Below are 20,938 nucleotides of genomic sequence, written 5' to 3'. Positions count from 1 at the left end.
AGTCTGGTGCCAGATTGTTGGGGCTCATCTCATGATGACCTGGTTTACCAGCTGTGTGGTCTCACCTTTGCCCCTTGACCTTGACCAGACCTGGGCAACCAACTGATCTCCTCAGTTTCCTCACTGTCAAATGGGATAACATCTGCTTCAAGGTATGGGTGTGAGGATCAAATGACTTAATTTATTTAAAGCACTTTGGGCGGTGTCTGGCACATAGTAGGTGCTCAATGAAGGTTAGTTATTATGATTATTATTGGTGGTGGTGGTGATGGAGTTCTCTCTCTCTTGTCTTGTTGTTCCATCTCTAAGATGAAGAGAATTATGGGACCAGAGAGTGGAGAAGACGCTGGTGTCATTTTCCCTTAAGAGGTCCTAGCATCAGATCCCAGGGCAGAATCTTCTCTGCCCCCATTCTGTCTCTCTTTCTCTGCAATTAGAGGGCAGGCAGGGAGCTGAGGGGCCCTCCGGAGGTCTTGTCTGTTCAGGGAGCCCATGCAGATCTGTGTTTACGGAGGACTCTGAGAAAGTTGCCATCACTGTAAACAAGATGCATTATTATAAACCAGCCCGAGCTCCCCTTCTTGGATCCCATCCCATGCCTTGATGAGAGTCACAGAATCGGAGACTCCCAGGCTGAGCAAGGACCTAGCCTGGCCTCCAGGAAGCCTGCCCTGGACCATGGGCTACACCCATAGAGGTGGCATCTACATTTTAAAGTAGGATCCCCAAATAACTGCTTCAAATTATTGAGTCTTATGCCCTCTAGGTTCCCCCAGAATCGAACTGGCATTCCTCTTGTTGCAACTTTAGTTCAGTCCCTTGTTGGTAGCGCGTAGGGGAGAACCATGTCCGCTCTTCCTGCATGCCATATAAGCTGAGAGCTTTGAACCCGTGCAAGGGTAGGGCTCCTGGCCACAATCCCTCTCCATCCCAGGCCTCTGCCCTCTCTGGGGTCTCCTGCTTTCCGGTGCCACTGACATTCCTCATTAGCAGGGGTCAGCCCTCAAGGCCTGCCAAGCTATATTCTCCACCCAACCCGGTTCCCACCCAGGGAGGCTGGGGTTGCTCTGGGTCGGGGGTGAACTCCATTTCCGGACCCCTGGCCCGCCCAGTTGCAGCTGCAAAAGGCATTAAGCTTTTTTTTTTGAGAAAGAATGGGCTTGGGTTGATGATGATGACAGCTGGGGAACGTTCCTGAGCTCAGCCCGGCCCTATCTTGCTTTCCTTCCTTGGCCCCTGCTCACCTCTGCCCAGTTTCTAGGCCATTGCTCGTGTAGAGGTGGGCCCCACCTTTGCCCCTTGACCTTGACCAGACCTGGGCAATCAGCTGGTCTCCAGCCACCCTGTGTGGGAGCAGTTTGTGGGTTCAATGCTGGGCTTGGTGCTGGGGTAGGTGGTAGGGGTGGGGAAGAGGGCTTCAGGGGAAGCGGAAGAGAGGGGCTTCACCCTGGGGTCCATCTGAGAGCAGTGGTCCTCAAGTGAGCAGATCTGAGTCTAGGCCTGACTCTGTCCCTAGCCTCTGGAGGAGTCCTGCCTGAGTCCCTTCTCTCGCTGGGCCTCAGTGCCCTCACCTGTAAATGAAGGGCTGTAAAAGAGGTGCAGGGGTGGGGGGTCTGTGAGTCCATCTCCCCGGGGCCTCCGCTGGGCGTCCCCCGGTCCCAACGCTGTGGAACTTCACCTTGGATTGACCTTGCTTCCCTCCCCGCCCCGCCCCCACCTCTGGCAGTCGCTGGCAGGAAGTCCTGCTGATTAGGGCCCTAATCACTGGCTGAGACTCCCAGAAATGGCAGAGCTGGTTGAGCGAGAGGGGCCGCCAAGCCAGGAAGGGGGGGCTGGCATGGGGACAAGCCTCCACCTAGGGATATGAGCTGGGGTTTGGGCTATGATTTGGGGGTGGCAGAGATGGGCTGGCCCAGGGGTGGGCTCCTTGGGTCCGGGGCGGTGCTGGTGGACCCACTGTGGACGCTGTGCAGCAGCAGCTGAGTCCAGCAGGGCACATGGGGCTGCTGGATTGTTCACTTTAAAAGCCTTTGAGGGCATCCACCCTGTGCCAGTCAAGGTGCTGGGTATGAGGCAGGAAAGACCAGGAGACACGATCTAGTGGGGAGACGAGGGGAGTATACAGAGTGTTGCTGCAAAACGCAGCGGAAACGTCATGCAGGAGGCAGCTCACGTGAGCTGGCAGAGTGGAGGAAGCTTTGGAGAAGAGGTGCCATTTGAGATGGATTTTGAAGTTTGGGAAGGAGTTTTGCCAGGAGGAAAAGGGGCAAAGACTTCTTCAGGCACAGGGGAAGGCATGCACAGAGGCCCAGTGGCATGCAGGTAAGGAGCAGTAACCAGCGTGGGTCTCCCTCCCAGCTCTGTTACATGGGTCTGAGCCTTAGTGTCTGCATCTGTAAAATGGGGTTCATATTTCCAACCTTGTAGTGCTAGTGTGGATATGAAATGAGTGCTATTTGTAAAGTTCTCAGCCCGGTGCCTGGCAGGGAGCAAACTCACAGTATATGGAGGCTTAAAATGGCATGTGTGGGAAAGGATGGCTTTGGGGAGAGCCTGAAAGTGTTGCTTGGGGCCCAAGACGGGGGTGGGGGATATTCTGAGCCAGGTTAAAGAATGGAGCGGCGGGGGATTTTAATATAGGGAAGACATGATAAGACTGTGATTTAGGAAAGGCAGTTGGGCCACTGTGATGGCTGTACTGGGCAGGGGAGTCCTAGGGACAGGCCTCAAGCCAGGGCCTGAGTTCCTGGAATCCTATGTTCAAATTCCTCAGCCCTGGGGCTGGAAAATCCTCTCCCAAGTCAGTTCATCTCCCTGATCCCTCTGGGCTTCCTTCCAGCATACCGTCCTCCCCTCCTGGATTGGGAGGCCAAGGAGGCCCTGAAATCTCCTTCCTGGGAGATCTTTCAGGCCAGGAGAGAGCCATCCTTGGCAAGTCTTCACACGCAACCCTGGGATGGATGAACTGCAGCAGGCAGGAGTGAGGGTAGACTGTAGGCAGCTTACATATCTAAGGCACCGAGAGGATCCTTTTGGAGGCCTCCTTTACCATCTGGCCTGGAACACAGTAGCCCCTCACTGTTTGTTGAATGAATGAATGAACGAATGAATGAATGAATGGATGGATGAACAGCAGTGTTCCCTGGTTAGGGTGGAGGAGCCTGTTTGCTCAGAGACAGCCATGCCCAGCCTGGCTCTATATGGCCTGGTGAGTGCAGAGAGTGGCTGCCTGTCCAGAGTTAGATGGGATGTTGAGTGTCTCAAAGGCCAGGTGCCTGGCATGTCGCAGATGTTCAGGGACTGTGTGTTGATGAAGGAGAGGGAATTTCAGCAGCATTTATTTCCTAGAGCAATGACCTCTCATGAGGCAGCGTGATGTGGGCATCAACTTCACAGACTCTGCATCCACATGGTCTGCGTGTGAATCCTGACCTCACCTCTTGCAGGCTATGTGACCGTGAACAACTTACCTGACCTGCCAGTACTTCCCTTTGCTCACCTGTAAAATGCAGGAAACAAATAGAACGGGGTCTGGCACGCAGGCTGTTCTGCATAAACCTTGGTGATTGTCATTGCTGTTTTTGTTATTGTTATTACTATTACTGGTGCAGTGGGAGAGAATGGGGCTGATGCAGGGGTTTCTTGGCTGGGATGAGTACAACTGCCCAGAGTGGGAGGGGAGAGCACAAGAGATAGATGAGGCTCCTATGGAGGCTTAGAAGGAATTCAGTGGCTCACAAACTGCTTCCACCACCACACATGTGGCTGCCTCTGCTGTGGCCGGCTGAGCTGAGCCAAGCGTGGGAGCGGAGGCAGTGGTCAGGCCTGGATTCCAGGCTGGAGCCCTGGGAGAGCAGGGGCGAGCCAGGGTGAGGGGTAGGGGCTGGGGGAGGAGAGGTGATTGGAGAGGAGGCCAGGACTCTCCCAAGTTCCCAGCTGGGACCCTAAGAATTCCTCCCATCATCTCCTGCCAGAGGGCCTGGCCCTTGAGTTCCAGAGCCTCCAGAGGGCCTGCAGTCCATCTCCCTGCCTCCTGGGCAGATTGCTCTGAGTAGGTGGCCTGGAGTCCAGTGCCCTTCACTGTTGGAAAGTGATTCCTCCCCAGTAACCACTGTCTGACTGCAACTCCTTCCTCCCCCTCCTCACCTTGCCTTCGGATCACCTGTCTTCAGTGTTGCTTTGCAACGGGAGTGTGAGAGAGTCAACTTCAGGGGACTGCTCTGACTTGGGGCAGAGAGAGAGGTCTGTGTAGTACCGCGGAAGGACCCATGGCAGGGGTGTCAGGTGGCCTGCTAGTCCCTCTTGGCACTGTTCGACTTTAGGCAAATTGCTTCCACTTTTTGGGCTTTGGTTTCCTCAACTGCGAAATGAGAAGTTCGAGTTAGGGGCATTCTGTCTTTTCAGCAGTGCTGAAATTCTGCAAGTCCACGCATCTTTCTGAACAGAGAGGCTCCTAGTTTTGGGGCCTTTGGCAGAGCTGTCCAGCGTGGAGGTGGGATCCTGTTGGCTCTTCAGGCATCTGCTGGGATGCCAACTGAAATGCTGGGGAGGTCCTTCCAGCACTGGAATTGGAACGTTCTTTGCCCAGTGACCACTCCTCCAGGCAGCTTGGTTTCTCGGAACAGAGCAGAGGGCAACAGCTGTCAGGGTTGGGCTGGCCAGAATCTCCCGTCTCTGTCCCAGTGACTCAGGTGGGGATACAGTTGGCAGGATTGTAGCCAATGAAGCGAGGGAGGGGACTGGGGAAGATCTGCTGCCCCCTTGGCCACCCAAAGGGAACAGAGTGGGAGGAAGTGATGTGATGGCGACGTGGGTGCAGAGGCAAAGTGAGTAACAGTTGTGAGTAATGGCTCAGTGTCTCCACTGGGTAGGTGGCTCCTAGACTGCACAGAGCTGTCTGGGGCTCCGGAAATTCTCCCCGAAGGCCCAGCCACTGAATCACAGCAGCCTGAGTTCCTCCCACCCTGTGCTTCTTAGGAGCTGGGGGTCCCGGCCAGCAGGGTGCCACACCTCGTCCCCTCTGCCTCTCTCTGCTTCTCTGGATCAGCCCCTCCCATCACCTATGCCTTCATACTCCCTCGGCCCCATCACTACTCTGTCTTGTCTTCTGAGCATCCAGGTGACTTGCCTTGCCTCAAGGAGTGTAGAATTTGCAGTCTGAGTTTGAGTCCCAGCTCAACTATGCATCACTGTGTGACCTTGGCCAATACATTTCTCTGCTGTAAGGTTCAGTAGCCTCATATGTAAGGTTCAGTAGCCTCATATGTGAAAAGAGGCTACTGCTTGTTGAATCTCTTGTTGGAAGGATTAAATGGGATAACCTGTCTGAAGTACATGCTCCTTGTATGTGTTCAAATAATATGGTTGTCCTAAGCCCTAAACTCTGTTTTGTCCCTTCTCACCACCTCTATTCCTAAAATTCCAGCTTCCTGTGCTTCCACCCCATAATGTTCAGGCTGCATATCCTCCTATCTACTCCACCCTGTTGTTTGTGCACCTGCTCTTCCATTTCTGACACCTCCCACCCAGCTTCTGCCAGTGTGCCTTATCCCTTCACCTGCTGTTCTAGAAGGATGGGCGGGGCTCAGATGGGACAGGCGAGTGTGAGGGGAATTTGCTGCTTGCCTCGGCTGCAGTGGGCACTTTGAAAGGAGCTCAGAGGTCTGGGTGTGCTTCAGAGGCCCTGGGCTGCTCTTGTACCCCCCATCTCTGCTGGCTCATGCTCCCCCTGCCCCAGTCTGCACATAGGGGCTCCTTTTCCCTTCTGGCTTCCTGGAATCAGCTGTGCTTGGGGCCATACAGAGTGCCCCTGCCAGTGGATGTGTTGGCGGTGCAGATGTGTTTCTGTTTGCGTGGCTCTGCTTGGGGTGGGGCCCAAGCACCAGGGGGTGACTTTGCATCTGGGTCTGGCAGTGGTCAGGCGTGTGCACTGTGTATGCCTTGGGCTGTTTTGAGCTGTGTGTATGCAGGGCTGCAGTGTCTGGGTCACCGGGTCTTTAGCTGATGCCAGCTTTGTTTTCTGTCCGTTTAAAATCTCTCAGTGTTTTCCGAGCCACAGAGAGCCAGGTCTTCTTCTGCCCCTCCATTTGCCCTCCTCCTTCCCCTCCAGACCTGGCTTCAGATATGTGTATCTCTGAGGTCTGCCTGGGAGCAAGGAAGCATTACCAAGGGTGGATATGCGTCAAATGGAGCCAAACAATGCTGGTGACAGCCAGGCCTACTCTGGCCTTCAGTGCTGGCTGTGCGTCAAGTCTCTGCTGCCTGATAATTGGAAGTGAGAGGGGGCTTCCTGCCACTCGGCCCCAGATGGATTTCAAGGAGCAACAGAGAGCGGGGCTGCTCTGCCCTCGGGACTTTCTGCTTCCGGGGCCTCCTGGTGCAGCCTTGTCCATCAGAGCAGATGGGGTTCCAGAACACCAGGCCCTGATGTGCGCTAATTGTGTAGAACAATGGCACTGCCTCCTGTCGCTGCCATCTAGGGGCTAGGAGTTTTCCACCTGAGTGAATTTTCAGATAACTGAAGCTTATGCGTGGAAGAATTCAGAGCTCAGGAAAAACAGTGGATTTTTTTGATGGCAAGTTCTCACATCGTACAGTATCCCACTCTTTCTTTGACTTTGACAATAGATGGGATCTTAAAAATCAGCTCCTTCCTCTCCCTGTATTGTTTCTCAGTTTCTTCTTCTGTAAAATGGGGATAGGAATAGGACCTGTTTCACAGGGGTGAGGTGAGGATTAAGTGCTTTGGGACGCATAAGATGCTTAGAACTGAGCCCGGTGCATAGAATTTACTGGTCTGTAAATGACGATGTTGAGCTGCAGAGAATGCCATTAATCACCTCCAGGCTAACACAGAAGGGAACTAACATCTCCTAAGCATATTCCAGACATTTTTACTTATGGCACCTAAGTCAACTTTATTGAGTACTTCCAGCCACTCTGCAAAGAGGATCTCACCCCCATTTTACAGAGGGGCAGACTGAGACTCAGGGAGGTTAAATAAGATCTCAATAGCTAGTCTGTAGCAAAACTGGCATTTGAGCCCATGCCTGACTCCCAGTCCAGGTATTTTTCTATCCCTCCTCTTACGCTGTAGTTGGAAACTCCTGGCTTCTTAGTGTGTTCACGAATCTGGAAATGAAGACCCGCAGACAGAAGGAGTTACGATCTCATAGAGCTGAATCCGCTCCCAGGTACCAGGTTTGGGCTTAGTGCAAAGCTGTCTGGAGTCAGGCGATGAGAAAAAATGACCTCTGTGGATGTCCAGGGAACATAAGGCCATAGACCAGCTTTGAGAATGTGGGATTTTTTTCCTAAATAATATGTGGTTGGGTTGCTTTCCCCCCTGTTTCTCCCTTTGGCCAGCCTTAAACTCTTAAGAGAAGACATAGGTAGACATCAGAAAGGATTTCCTGATTGTTCACCACGTAGGGCTGTGATACAGGCAGCGTAGGGAACCCGAAGAGTCAAAAATTTAAGGCACTTCTTCAAATCTGAGATGTCTTTTTTTTAAAAAACATTTTAACATTTCTGAAATTGGAATGCACCTTAGGATCGATGTGTACAATTCAAGTGGCCTTTCCCCCTCCTCAAAAACTATTATTCAGTTGATGATGCTACATACAATCAACAGCATCCTTGAAATTAGGAAACCGGGAGGGGAATACCTGTGGTTTGCAAGTAACTGCACAGGTGTTGAAAGGGGAGAGGTCTCTACGCCCTTGTCCTGGCTGGCAAACAGACGATGGCCTAGCTTCAGAAGACAGGGGTTGATTTCTGTGTGGGTCTCTGATGTTTGTGTGGGTTTGAGTGTGGTCCCAGACCCAGAATTCTCTATTTTGGGCCTGACTTAGCCCCGCACAGTCTACTCTCACACGTCTCCGTGGTGGTTGGCATGGTCCTCAGCACTGCCTGAGACCTTTGGCTCCTTGGGTTTTCCCATTGCTCTTAGATTTTTTTCCCATGCACCCTTCCTGCCTTACTGTTCTAGCACAGCTAAGGTCAAAGACTTTTGTCCCTTCAAGTTCCCATCTAGAAACAGAAACCCTTGGTGGAAAGTGAGGGGGTGGGGTGGGCAGCCTCCCTCTGGGTGGAAAAACAGATGGACTTGAATCCCAGTGAAATCCTAGCCCTCTTCATACCTCCATTATAGCATTACTGGGGCTGTTTAGTAATTATCTGTTTACATGCCTGTCTCCCCCACCGGGCCACAAGTTTCTCTTCCGGGCGCGGCCATCCTCATTCATCTGTCTCCAGAGCTGGGAGCCTGGCATGGAGGGGCACTCAGTGGGCATTGTTGAGTGAACACGTGGTCTCACTTCCCATGCCTGTCACCTCCTCTCACATGAGTCCCACTAGAACCACGACCACAGACCACAGCCCTTTCCTTGAGCAGCTCTTCTAGGAACTTCCTAGAAGCTCTGTTCTCTGTGCTGCTGGCCCTGTCCCCCAGCCTCCCTGCTTCAGAATAGGCTGGGGAGAAGGGATGGGGTTTTCCTGCTCTTTGAGTTGCTGGAGAAGGCAACTCTGAAGCCTGCATTCCATATTGCCTGTTCACACCTCCTCTTCTAGCATGGCGGCTGGCTTACCCCCAGTCCTCTGGCAGCGTGCCTCAGCAGCTCTGACTGCCCCACTTTCCTGCTCCTCCATCTTCTTATGTTTCTGGGAGCCACTCTTTAACCTCTCTCCTCTGCTCCCTGCCCAGCTCAGAGCCTCTTCCAGGCTGGACTCTTGGGCTCCAGCCCCACCCCTCACCCATGCCTTCTCACTGGCTCTGGGGGCATGAGGCCACTCCAGGGCCCTGGACATTGGCCTCAGCCTGGCCCTCCAGGTCATGTGCAGTGTGGCATTAGCTGCCTCTCTGACCAACTTTTATCCATTTGGCCAAGTGTGCCCTGGGCACAGCTAACTGTGTTCTCTGACCCCTGGTATCTCTCCTCCCTACCCACCTCAAAGGCCATGTTCTCCATGAAACTTTCTGTGATTCCCGACTGGGCAAGGTGGTGTGGTCCTGGGCAGATATGAGACTTTGGACACAGCCACTGCAGAACTTGGTTCAATATCCATTATTTACTGGTTGTGTAACCTTAGGCTGAGAATGCAACCTCTTAGTGCCTCATTTCCTCATCTGTAAAATGGGCTGATAGCCCCTAGCTCAGAGTGCGCCATATTGAATGAAAGCGGACCCGAACGTAGTTTTCTCTGGCCAGAGCAAGGGCTTTGAGGTGGAGAGGTGAGAAATGGGCGTGGAGAGGGAGGCACAGCCAGGTCCCGAAGGGCCTGATGGCCATATTAGGACATTTGGACTTTCTCCCGTGAGCTGAGAGCAATGCAAGGACTTTAGGCAGAGAAGCGACACTGCTGGATGTGCATTTTAGAAATAGTTCCCTGGCTGCCAAGTGGAGAATGGGCTGGAGGGGACAAGGCTGAGGGCAGGGAGACCAGTGTTGAAGGCTGTTGCAATCATCTCTATGATTAATAGGACCTGGGAAGGGGTGTATGTGGCTCAGAGAGGTATTTAGGAGGAGGAATTGCCTAGGCTTGGTGGAAGGGAGGGGAAAGAATGAAGGAGGATACTCGGGCTTCTGACTTGAACAACTTTGGTGGCCAGGGTGGGTGAGGGGTGCAGGGCTGAGGGAGGGGTGATGGGTGGAGCTGGGGGTGGTGGCTGGGGTTGTCAGTGCCATGCAGGAAGGCCAGGACGTGGCCGAGTGTGGGCAGGATCGTGAATCCAGGATGCTGATGGGTCATGCCCTGGGCCCCTCCGTGCCCTCTGACCCCTGCTGGTGCTTCCCTGTGGCCCTGCCTGGCCTGGCCTTTTGTCCTGGCTATTTCGGGGACCCTCTCACCCAGTCCCGGCAGGCTTGTGCTCTCTTGTGCTCCCTGGGTCTGGCACACAGTAGGTACTCAGTGCAGCTTTGCTGAACCCCACGTCTCTGACCCCCCTGCTCATCAGCACATGCTCCTAAGAAGTCCAGCCTAGTGTACAGCCTCACCTCTCCCAGCTTCCCTGATTCGGGGTGTGGGTGAGTGTGGCCCCTGAGCTGAGGCCCTTGAGATCCCTGCTTGGGTTGTCTGGAGGCAAATCTTCAGAGAAGACTCCCGGCATTCACCTGGGGTGGGTCCATCTGAATGCCATGGTGTCGTGCCTTCGTCCAGGCTGGCTTGGGAGGGGCTAGCTTCAGTGGGTGGGAGGCCCATGGGTCCCACAGCTTGACCTGCTGGTCCCCCTGAGTTCCCCTTGCTGTTGTCAGCTTCTGACTGAAGCTGCCCGGAGCTCCACATTCCACAGGCTCCTGAAGGGCCAGGCACACCTGTTCTTCCCTGCCTCGTTCAGGTGTGGTTGTTGAGTGGCCTTTATGTGGGCCTGACAGCTGCTCTGTGTGTGGGTGTGGTTAGAGGTGGGGAGGTTCTTGTCTGAAGAGGAACTCCTCTGTCTGGAGAGCCCATCTCGAGTGACTTGCAGGATAGGGAGCCTAGCGATGGGCTGGGGGGTCAATGAGTGGGGCCAGGAAAGAGGATCCTGAGACAAGAAGAGGAAATGGAGGAGGAAGCAGTGGGCAGCTGCAGCTTTGGGGACAGGTTGATGGGGCCAGTGATCTAAGAGGAGCTTGGCTCAGGAGGATTTGGGGAGGGGTGGGGCCTGGGGCCTTGGGGACAGGGCTGAGCCAGTCCTCTGGGACTCTTCTGTGTCCTGTCTGTTGCAGGTTCTGGGTCCCAGCCTGTTCTGGGTTTGGGGAAATGGCCAGGCCCGCTCCCTGTCCCCACTGTCTTTGGAGGGACACTCAGAGCTTGGGCGTGTGTGCCCTGGCTTGGTGTCACTGGAAACAGGCCCCTTCTTGCCTCCAGGAACTTGATGCGCTTCATTTCCTGGTCCAAACAGAACTCTATATAAGGGAAGGAAACAGCCTAGCAGGCCGGGGAGCCTGAAGAGGCTGGAGCAAGCCCCAGTGAAGGCCAGCGGCCCGGCGGGGAGGGCACAGGCCTGGGGAGGAAATGGGCCGGGGCAGTGGCCACCTTCTCTCCAGGATCCCTCCTTCTGAGGGCCTGAGGCTCAGCCTGGGAGGCCAGTGCCTTTGAGCTGTGCTGGGATCCTTGAGACCTCTGGCCCTTCCAGGTAAGCCTGGTAATCTTGTCCCCATGCCCTCCCTCCATGGCCCTGGCGTTCTTGCAGCTCCTTGTCTGTTGAGCATCCTCAAATCCTGAAGGAGGCCTGCCTCCCTCCTGGCTGCCAGGCCAACAACTGGCCCTCTCCCCTGGGCCTCCCAGCTTGCCTTACCGGGTTGGAGGGGCTGTCTGGGGCCTTCCTGAGTTCCAGTGTACTCATGGTGTGAGCCCTGTCCACAGATTGGGGGGGTCACCTGCCTATTTCCTCATCACAGGCATGGAGACTGGGGCCTTCTGGGATCATTGTCTGGATTTTTCTGGACCCCTCTGGTATCATCTCAGAGGCCAGGGCTCAGAAGCTGCCTGCCTCCTGGTCACAGGTTCCTGGGACAGGGCCCAGAGGGCGAACTGCAGGCAGAGCTGTGGGCATGCCAGGTCTACTCTAAGAGTGGGTAGTGGCACCCTCCCATGCTCTGGGTGAGGAAGAGAAGTCAAGGGTGGGGATGGGGGTCACTGCAAATGAGTGTTTTGTTGGGGTGGAGATGAGGGCCCCTGGGTTTCAGGGTGCCTGATGGCCTCTTGTCTATGGGTTATAGGGTCCTCTTCTCCCCCACTTTCTCCTTCCCCTTGTTGTTATTAGTGATGTGACTGTACATCCTTGCTTGCCTTAAACTTCCCACCCATCACCTCCCCCAGATCCTACTCCTGGACATTTTTATCTGGAGCATAATTTCAGCCTGGTCCTTCTCCTACTCAAGTGCCTTCAGTGGCTCCCCAGTGCCAATGGCTAAAATTTAACTCCTTCACTGGACATTCAAGGTTGCCCATGGTCAAGCCTAGAAAGACAGTTATGTCATCCTTCTTCTCTTCATCCCTTCCAATGCCTGCTTCAATGCCCCTCTTCCTTTCCTTCACCCATCCTGTGTCCCAGCCAAAGAGGGCTTCTAGTGGTTCTTTCAACACACCAAGCATTCCCACCTCTGTGCCTTTTTTATGTTATTCGTACCCCCAAATGTCCTTTCCCCATCTCCACCTTTCAAAACTGTATCCACTCACCAAGTGAGCATCAGGCTCTGAGACAGGCATGGGGACTTCTCAATGGAAATGATCCATGTGCTGCCTCCTCTTGGAGCTTTCAGGGGTAGTGGGTGAGACACACAGTGGACAAACAGAAGCAATGCATTCTCCATGCCAGGCTCAGTTGCCCTTGCTCCATGGAGCCTGCCTGGATCCCCTGACTTCTCTCTGTGATCCCGCAGCCCTGGCACCTCTGCCACAGCATGGGCCCTGTCCCACTATAGAGGCAGCACGACAGGTGGGGCTAGGCAGGTGTTTGAGTCCGGCAGACCCAGGTGACAGCCCTGATACCGTCCTTTGGAAGCTGCGCCTTCTCGGGTCTGGCAGAATGGTTGAGACGACTGCGTGAGACCCTGGAGGACGGGGATGCTGATGCCTGCCTCGTGGGTGGTTGTGAGGAGTGAAGGATGCATACACAAAAGCTCAGAAAATTGCCTGGCATGCAGAGATCTTAGCAACGAACACTTCTGTTTCCGCCACAGTGACTACCACTAGTTATTCCACTTGGGGCAAATTGCTTAACTTCTCCAAGCCCATTTACCTGAAAAACTTGTCAAGAAGATCACAAAAAATAAGACATGTAAAACACCCAGCTCAGAGACACACAGTGGGTACTCTACAAACCCCCGTTTCCTTCCCTCTCATGTGCCTTTTGGGGCAGGGATGTGAAGTAGGTGTCAGCAACCCAGGTGTCCATGGATGGATGAATGGAAAAACACGAGGTGGTGTAATCTGTACAATGGAACAGTATTCAGCCTTAAAAAGAAGGAAGTTCTCATACATGCTACAACCTGAATGACTCTTGAAAATATGATGCTAAGGGTATTAGTCTGCTTGGGCTGCCATAACAAAATACCATACACCGGGTGACTTAAACAATAGAAATGAATTTTCTTATGGTTCTGGAGGCTGGAATCCAGAGGCTGAGATCAAGGTATCAGCAGGGTTGGTTTCTCCTGAGACCTCTCTTCTTGGCTTGGAGATGCCACCTTCTCCCTGTGCCTTCACACAGTCTTCCCTGGTATATTTCCGTGCCCTCGTTTCCTCCACTTATAAGGACACCAGTCAAATTGGATTAGGGTCTCATTTTAACTTAGTTACCTCATTAAAGACCCTGTCTCCAAATACAGTCACATTCTGAGGTTGCTGAGGGTTAGGACTTTGATATATGAAGGAGGACATAGAATTCAGCTTCTAACACTAAGTAAAATAAGTCAGATATCAAAGGGCAAATATTATATGATTACTCTTATAGGAAGTACCTAGAATAGGCAAATTCATAAAGAAAGAGAGTAGATTAGAGGTTACCAGGGGTTCGGGGGAGGGGAAATGAGGGCTAATGAGTGTCAGGATGTTTGGGATGATGAAAAGGTTCTAGAAATGGATAATGGTAATGGTTGTACATTACCGTGAATGTTCTTAATGCCACCGAATAGATTTAGAAATAGTTAAAATAGTAAAGGTTATGTTATGTGCATTTTACCACAGTAAAGAGAAAGGGACTAGCAGGAGATGGTTGGGGGGGGACCCCTTTTCCACTCAGTCTTATATGAAATGCTGAATTCCCAGATGCACATGGGTCTTGTTTAAGCTGGGGGCAAGGCTGTCCTCTTCAGTCTCAGGGGCCAGGTGAGTGTGAGTGTGTGTGGGGGGCCCCTTTGGAGGGCTGGGCAAGCTTAGGAGTTTGGGATTTTACATAACTAAGGCTGAGATGTTGGCTCTTTCTTGGGGGCCTGGGGACAGGAGTGTCACCCAGTTGGGGCCCTGGTCCTGCCACTTGCAGGGTTGGGAGGTGAGAGGGGCAGTGCTAGGCAGATGCCTGGGTTTTCTCTTGATCTGCAAAGAGCAGTGCCTGGAGTCCACAGACCAAGATTCCACCTGCCGATGACCTCCTCGCAGTGGGAGCCGAGCATAGAATCCTGAATGTCATAATCCCAAATGGTAAAATCCCAAAAATATAATTTTGGAAAAAATAACAAAAATTCTTTAAATGATGTTTATTTACATTTTTAAAAGGGGGTTTGAGAAACATGTAAAAACACGACAGAACATTTCATAGGCCATTTTACACAATAAAATAGGCAATAATAACACTTAAATTTTGCAAGCATAAACACTCAGGTGTTTAATGATAGTCACATTGGTATAACAGTTATGAGCAGATGAACTGTATTCATAAAGAAATAAGCAAAAGGGAAATGTATAAGCACATACTGCTGTGGTTGGTAATTGTGTACCCCCAGCTGTATAACTGCAGTCACCTGAAATACCATGATGGACAACCTAAGTCTTGTGATGAGACTGATCAAAAACCTCAATGAGTTACCACTGCATAACCACTGCACCAGATACCCAAAGGGCCAAGATCTCAAGAAATTTTATCTTTCACAAATGCAGATGTAGTGGGATTATGATCTAAACTCCTTCCCAGCTGATTAACCTGAGCAAACATCATGACCTTGTGGAGCTTCTGTTTCTCCACATGTGAAATGGGAGCAATATTGCTGACTGTGTGGGCTTGGAGGGTCTCAGAGAGATCAGGTGTATGACAAAATTAGCCCCAGTGCCTGGCGCATAGTAGGTACTTAACAAATAGCAGTGATTGTTACCACAAGTGACCCCAGGTGCCTCCCTGGCACCTGAAAGTGATTCAGGCCTCGAATCACTTTCATTCCTTCAACAGACATTTAGTGTGTACCTACTGTGTGCTGGCTCTGTGCTGGACTAGTTTGATGGATAAGATGTGCTTCCTGCCCTCATGACACTTGTTTTCTAGAAGGGGAAACAGATTATAGACAAGGAAGCATGCACACACACCTACAATTACAAATTGTAATAAGGTCTGTGAAGGAAGAGATATGAGTGTGGGAGAGAGAATATTGTGTGGGTGTGTGCGTGTGAGAGAGAGAGAGAGAGAAACATAAGGGAATTAGGGAGGGTCTCTGCGGTGGTGACATTTAAGCCAAAGCTAGGACAGGAAGGACACAGCTCTGTAGACAGCTGGAAGAAGAGCGTTCCAGGCAGAGGGAACTGCGTGCGCACAGGCTCCGAGGAACTAGGTGTTCGGAGGGATTGAGAGGAACCCATCCCTGTGTGTGGCTTCGGGTCCCGGATAAGGGGGCCGAGCATAGAGCGAAGAGGGAGAGGACAGCAGAGCCTGGGTCATGCAGGGAGCTCCCTGCCTAGGCTGGCTGCTCTCTAGCGCTTTTAGGCCCTCGTGTCCTGGGGGCGTCTCCGCGGGTGTGCCCTGTTGTTGCCATTGTGCTCAGGGACCTCTGAAGTTGAGAAAATACTAGTGGGTGTGGGGGCTGATGAGTGCCAGGCATCAGCCCTGGTCTGGGAGGCTACCATGCTCACCTTCCAGCTGCACCCCCGGGGCTCCACCTCGCAGCCTCCAGAGCCAGACTGCTTTGCTGCAGTGCTGGGCAAATTGTTAACCTTTCTGTGCCTTAGTTTATTCACCTGTGAAGCGGGGGTACTAGCATCCAATGAGAGCAAAGGGCTTGGTACATTAATTAAGCTTCGGTTAGTGTGAGCAAAGGGCTGAGTATAGACATAGTGCACTCACTCCATGAGCATTGTTTCTGTGACTGTGGATGGCTCTGTGGACATGTGTGTTTCTAGCACAGAGGACAAGAGCACGTCTCCAGACCCGGACCCCGGCTTTGCATTGTGCCTCCTGTTGGCCAACTCATTAGCCTCTATGTGCCTCAGTCTTCTCATCCACAAAATGGGGATAATAATGATTATGCTCAGCGTTGTTACGAGAATTAAATGAGTTAATTAATGCAAATTGCTGAGAACAGTGCCTGGCACAGAGCAAGGGTGATGGGAGTTTATTTGCTGCTGTGATTTTTATTGCTATGTTATTCAGAGTGAAAAGATTGAGCAGGACACCCTGTCAGTTCCAAATGTCTAAATGGTTTGCTCGAGGTCCACTGGGAGAAGGGGGCTTACCTGAGGCTGACTTTCTGGGTCTGAGCCCTGGAATCCTGCACTGACAGCTCTGGGAGGTGAGCCTATGGCAGGGCTGGCACCAAGACCCCCTATAGCCACCCCCAGAGTCTGCCGCTCTGCAGAGGGAGGCTTCCTTACCTGGGCCCCCTGGGGACTCCAGGACTGTGGGGCCACAGGGCGTGGGCCACAGAGCGGCAGGGGGCCCTGGCTCTCCCTGGCACATTCTGGACTCCTGAGAGGGTGGCCAGGGGCCAGGGTGCCGGAGGGAAGGCGAGAGCCTTTTAAGGAAACATTTCTCTGCTTAAAAAAAAAGAGAGAGACAAGAAACATTGAAACACACAACAAAGTCAGTGGGCTGGCCGGCCAGCGGGCCTGGAATGCATGACTGTGGGCGGAGGATGGAAGACGCCGTGGGGGGTGGCAGGCCACGAGGGGGCACCCAGGCATCAGGCCCTCGGGCTAGGGCTTGACAGCTCCCCTGCAGGGCCAGGTTCTTAGGGGGTGCCTCTGCCTCTGGAGGCCAGGGAAGGTACCTGCGGTCAGGATACCTGTGCCCTCTCCTGTCCACTGTCTGAGAGTAGGTCTGGGAGGGAGACCGTCCTGTTCATCTCAGAGAACACCTGTCTCTTCTGCTCCTAGTTCAAAATGTAGCCATAACCCCCTCCTTCCCTTTTCCAATCCCTAGCTTCTAAATGGAGAGCAGAAACACACCTCCTGGGAGGGAGGGGACTGGTGGAGGCTGGGGCCCTGGCAGCGGCAGGCATCAGCCCGTCCTCTGGCAGCTTGGCCTGGCTCGCGGTCCCTGCCCAACCCAAGCTCAGAAGAAAGAACACAGCAAGGGTGCTGTCCTGGGAACTGTACTCTCTCCCCCAGGACTGAGGGACCCATGGTGACAGAGTGGATTGGGAGAAGGCACCCTGGGGCCCTGGCCCATGACCTTGAAACCTCCCAGTCCCCAGAGCAGGGTTTGGTGCTGTGATTGGCAGGGACAGCAGTGTCCCCTGTAGCTGAGACCTGGTCTCATAGGCAGGGCAAGCAGAGAGCCCTGCAGGCCACAGCCAGCTCTGGGGAACTCCCCTTCCCTCCCAGTCTGTTACCCTGGCACCCTCTCCCCCAGCCCTGGGTTCTGTCCCTCAGAGGCCTCTTCTAAAACAATCACTCATAGCCCCGTGCTGGTGTAGATTAAGGACGCTGGGTTTCTGGGGGCAGTTCTGTTCCCCCTGTCTCCTCATTCTCCCGAAATTCTCACGAGTGATAAGCTTCCCTTCACATCTCATCTTGGGACTTAGACACCTGGGTTCAAATCTCAGCCACTTATCAGCTGTGTGACCTTGGGCAATTTAACCTCTCCATGCCTCGTGCACCGCAACTGAGGGAATAACAATAGTAACCCATCTTACTGGGTGGTTGCAAGGATTAAAGGTGTTAACAGAGGTAAAGCATTTATAATCGTGCCTGTCATCTAGTACACACTCAATAGTATTGAGTATTATTTTTGTCGGTTCTGTTTGGCCCCCTGTGATTCTCCCACTAGTCCTAGAATTCTGTGGAGCAAAGGGAAATAAATGCTAGGACTCCATTTGGGCCTCTTTGCTAGAGAATGAGTTGGGCAGGGAGTCTGTAGCCTGACTATGTCAAGAACCCAGGAATGCCAACTCCCAGCCAACTTTGCCCCTTCCAGAGCTTGGAGCACACTGCCCCACAGGTGCTGTCCTTGTCTGGGCTGGTGTGTCAAGCCTGGGGAATCCCTGGGCTAGTGGGATGACAGCATGCGGTCAGCTGGAGGGAGGGCTCAGCTAGGGTGCCCAATGCCCAGTCAGCACCAGCTGGGGCTGGGCTGAGGGCTCTTGCCCCTACCACTCCACCGGGCTGCTGGGTGGGGAGGGGTTGCCCCCTGTCTGGGGGAGGCAGCTACCCCCTCTTTGGATATCCATGGCTTGTTCCCAGATAGCCTCATGCCCGAGGGAGAGTCTCCCACTTTGTGCCCACTGTGGGCCCCTTGCCTGGTGTTCAGGTCAGGAATTGGAGCCAAGGTTGAGGACTGAGCTCCAAGAAAAACATGTCCTGGCTAGAAAAAAGGAGCACATTCAGTCTCTGATAATGCCCCTGCTAATTGTCAGGGTAATAGCTCGGCTGCCAGGCCTGGCCAGGAAAATGTTATCTCAGGGAAGGGAGCAATGGAGCCTTCCCTCCCTCCCCTCTACTTTCCTCCTCCCTCTCCCTCCCTCCCCTCTACTCTCCTCTTCCCACTGCCTTCCTCCTGTCTACTCTCCTCCTCTCCCTTCTTCCCTCTGTCTGGAGGTTCAAGTTGCCATCTCCTTCTCTGGATCAGAGAGGAAGATGAGGATCGTGAAACTCGTGAAGATCACAGCTCACTCACAGAGGGTGCTTCTGCCTCTCCAAGCCTTCCACATGTATTAGCCGCACTCATGGCTTTCTTTGGAAGGGCTGGTGGGTCGCTTTACCAACCCACTTCCTGCATGCTCTGGGAAACTGCCAGAGCTGGTAGGAGCCTTCTGCAGCTCTGAACTTTGGGCGAGATCCGATAGCAATGGGGAGAACCAAGGAGGTGACTCTCCCTTTTCTGATGATGGTCCTAATCACAGTTTTTAAAAATACAAAATGAATTTTACCACATTGTAGAAATTTCAGGACATAGAGAAAAAAAAATCCTTCTTATTACCTGAAGCCTCTGTTATTGAAATGCTGGTGCAGTGACCTCCAGTCTCCCAGCATCTGCATATTTGTCACAGAATTTTAATTGTTACGCTCATTTCATTTTTGCCTTCTGCGGCCCCCGCTCCCTTTCCCAGGTGTTATTGCTGGAGTATTTTTTCTGTGTTGCTCCATAGTCTGCTGAAGAACTCTCAACCCAGAAGGTGTCAGCCTGTGTGAGGGAATGGGGCGGGGGGAGGCATGTGGTGACCTCAGGAGGTGCTGGCTGTCTCTGGAGACAAGAGATGCTCACCTGCCCTTTCTCTGTTCCTTCCACAGGTGGCTGCCCCCTGTGTTCCTCCATCCAACCATGAGCTGGTGGTGAGTGACGGCCCTTCCTTGCCCTGCAAGCCCCGCCTCCCCTCCCTCCGCAGCTCCCAGCTGCAGCTTTCTTTAGACCCAAATATGTTGGTAACTGGGGTGTCAGGCAATTAGGTGGAGGAGGAGGGTCGACCTCCCTGGGCCGAAGCAGGCCTGGGAGGAAATGAGTCATGAGGTCCCTTCTGATGAGATGCAGTGCCTGCTATTTCCAACCTTGAGACTTGCGTCCTTAGAAAAACCCATAAAAGGGCATCTTGTGTGTCTCCAGGCCTGGCCAGGTGCCTGTTGTCCCGGGGCTCAAGGACCAGGGGCTGCCACGCATCTCCTTCTGCCTGCCTGGTGCCAGGTCAGGCACCCTGGGGCTGGAGGTGGGGGATGACCCTCAGAGTCCATTCACCTGGGTAGTTTCACCCCACAGGCGACCTCTGTTCTGCCTCTAAGCCCCTTGGCTTGACTTTGCTTTTCTGCTCCCTTTCCATTTACCCCACTTCTTTTCCCCTCACTCCCAAATCAGGCTTGCACTATAGCCCGGACTGGGGCAGGATCCCTGTGAGTTGTGAGCTGTAGAGAGGGTCCTGCTCCACCCTGATGCCAGCTGGGCTGATTTGGCACACTGGGCAGTCTTCCTTCCTGCCTCTCACCACCTTCTCACCCTTCAGAGGTCTTCTTCCTCCCCACCGTGGCCCTGGAGGCAGACAAGGCTCCCCGGGCTGCTGGGGAAGGAAGGGGGCTGCCCGCATGCACGTGTGTGCCTGTGTACAGGTGTGTGGGTATGTCCCAGAAGGGCACCTTGTGAGCACAATTGGATCAGGCTGTGGAGGTGCCTGTGTCGGTACTGATGTTAGCAGGAGCCTGGGGCGGGGCGAGGCTGTCCTGGAGCTCAAGCAGTTGTAGGTACCTCACACACCTCTGTGGTGACTTGCTCAGCCCAGACACTGGGCGCTCAGTCGGGCCGCAGAGTCTCCTTCCTTTCATCAATATCCACTTGCTGTATGACAAGTGGCTGGTCCCATCCTGTTTCTTTCTGGACCTCAATTTTCCTTTCCGTCAAGATGCTCCAAGGGCCCCCTCCATGTTGATGAGTGTACCCTCTCCCTCCCTCCCTCCCTCCCTATTCAGGGTGGTGATGGAGTGAAATGAAGTGCACAGAAGTGCTTGGGACTCTGAGTGTCACTGCTCTGCACGTTCCGGCTCAGGCCTTGCTGGGGCTGTTTACCTTCTTTGCAGTGGTCCCTCCTTCCCTGGTCTCACTAGGGCCAGGCTCTCCTGGGCCTCAGTGCTGCCCAGCCCTGCTGCTGCAGATGTGGAGTGTTATTCACACGGAGCCCAGTGGAGGGTCATCTGGCAACAGCAGGGGCTGGGGGTGGACTGCAGTCGGGCTTGGAACTGCCAGCAAGAAATCGTGCTTGGATTGCAGAGGGACACCATGGGAGTCCGAGGAGGGCGGGCGGGGAGGGGCGAGTGTACATTTCTCCTTATTCCAGCTGAACTCCCACCTTGTGGTTAAGAACAGAATGTCCTTGGCTGCTTTATGAGGCTGGGGGTCCAGGGTTTAGGGACCACCAGGCAGGAGCTAGATGTTTGGTTGCTGGGAGTCTCATGAGCTTTGTTTACATGAAGAGCGGTCAGAGGTTGGGACAAAAGGGAATAGGTTGGCATTCCAGCTGGAGGGACTGCAGTTAGAATCCAGAAGAGACTCATGCCTGAGCAAAGCTGCGTGTCTCTGTGATGTGCCCCACCTGTGCAGGGGCTCTGCCCTTCG

At 53.4% G+C, this 20,938-nt stretch overlaps 1 protein-coding gene across 5 annotated transcripts in view; it reads left to right on the top strand.

Annotated features, from left to right (window-relative positions):
• The window catches only part of TNS1 (tensin 1), a 205,141-nt gene that overhangs the window by 64,479 nt on the left and 119,724 nt on the right, over positions 1 to 20,938 (top strand). For all 5 annotated transcript variants that reach the window (XM_073020067.1, XM_073020066.1, XM_073020063.1 and 2 more), the window contains one exon: positions 19,135 to 19,176. In XM_073020067.1, coding sequence (XP_072876168.1) covers positions 19,135 to 19,176 — 42 coding nt within the window. The remainder of the gene's footprint in view (positions 1 to 19,134; positions 19,177 to 20,938) is intronic.

This window comes from Chlorocebus sabaeus, chromosome 10 (assembly GCF_047675955.1).
Source record: "Chlorocebus sabaeus isolate Y175 chromosome 10, mChlSab1.0.hap1, whole genome shotgun sequence".
Classification (NCBI taxonomy): Eukaryota; Metazoa; Chordata; class Mammalia; order Primates; family Cercopithecidae; genus Chlorocebus; species Chlorocebus sabaeus.
This window is presented reverse-complemented; position numbering and strand designations above follow the sequence as displayed.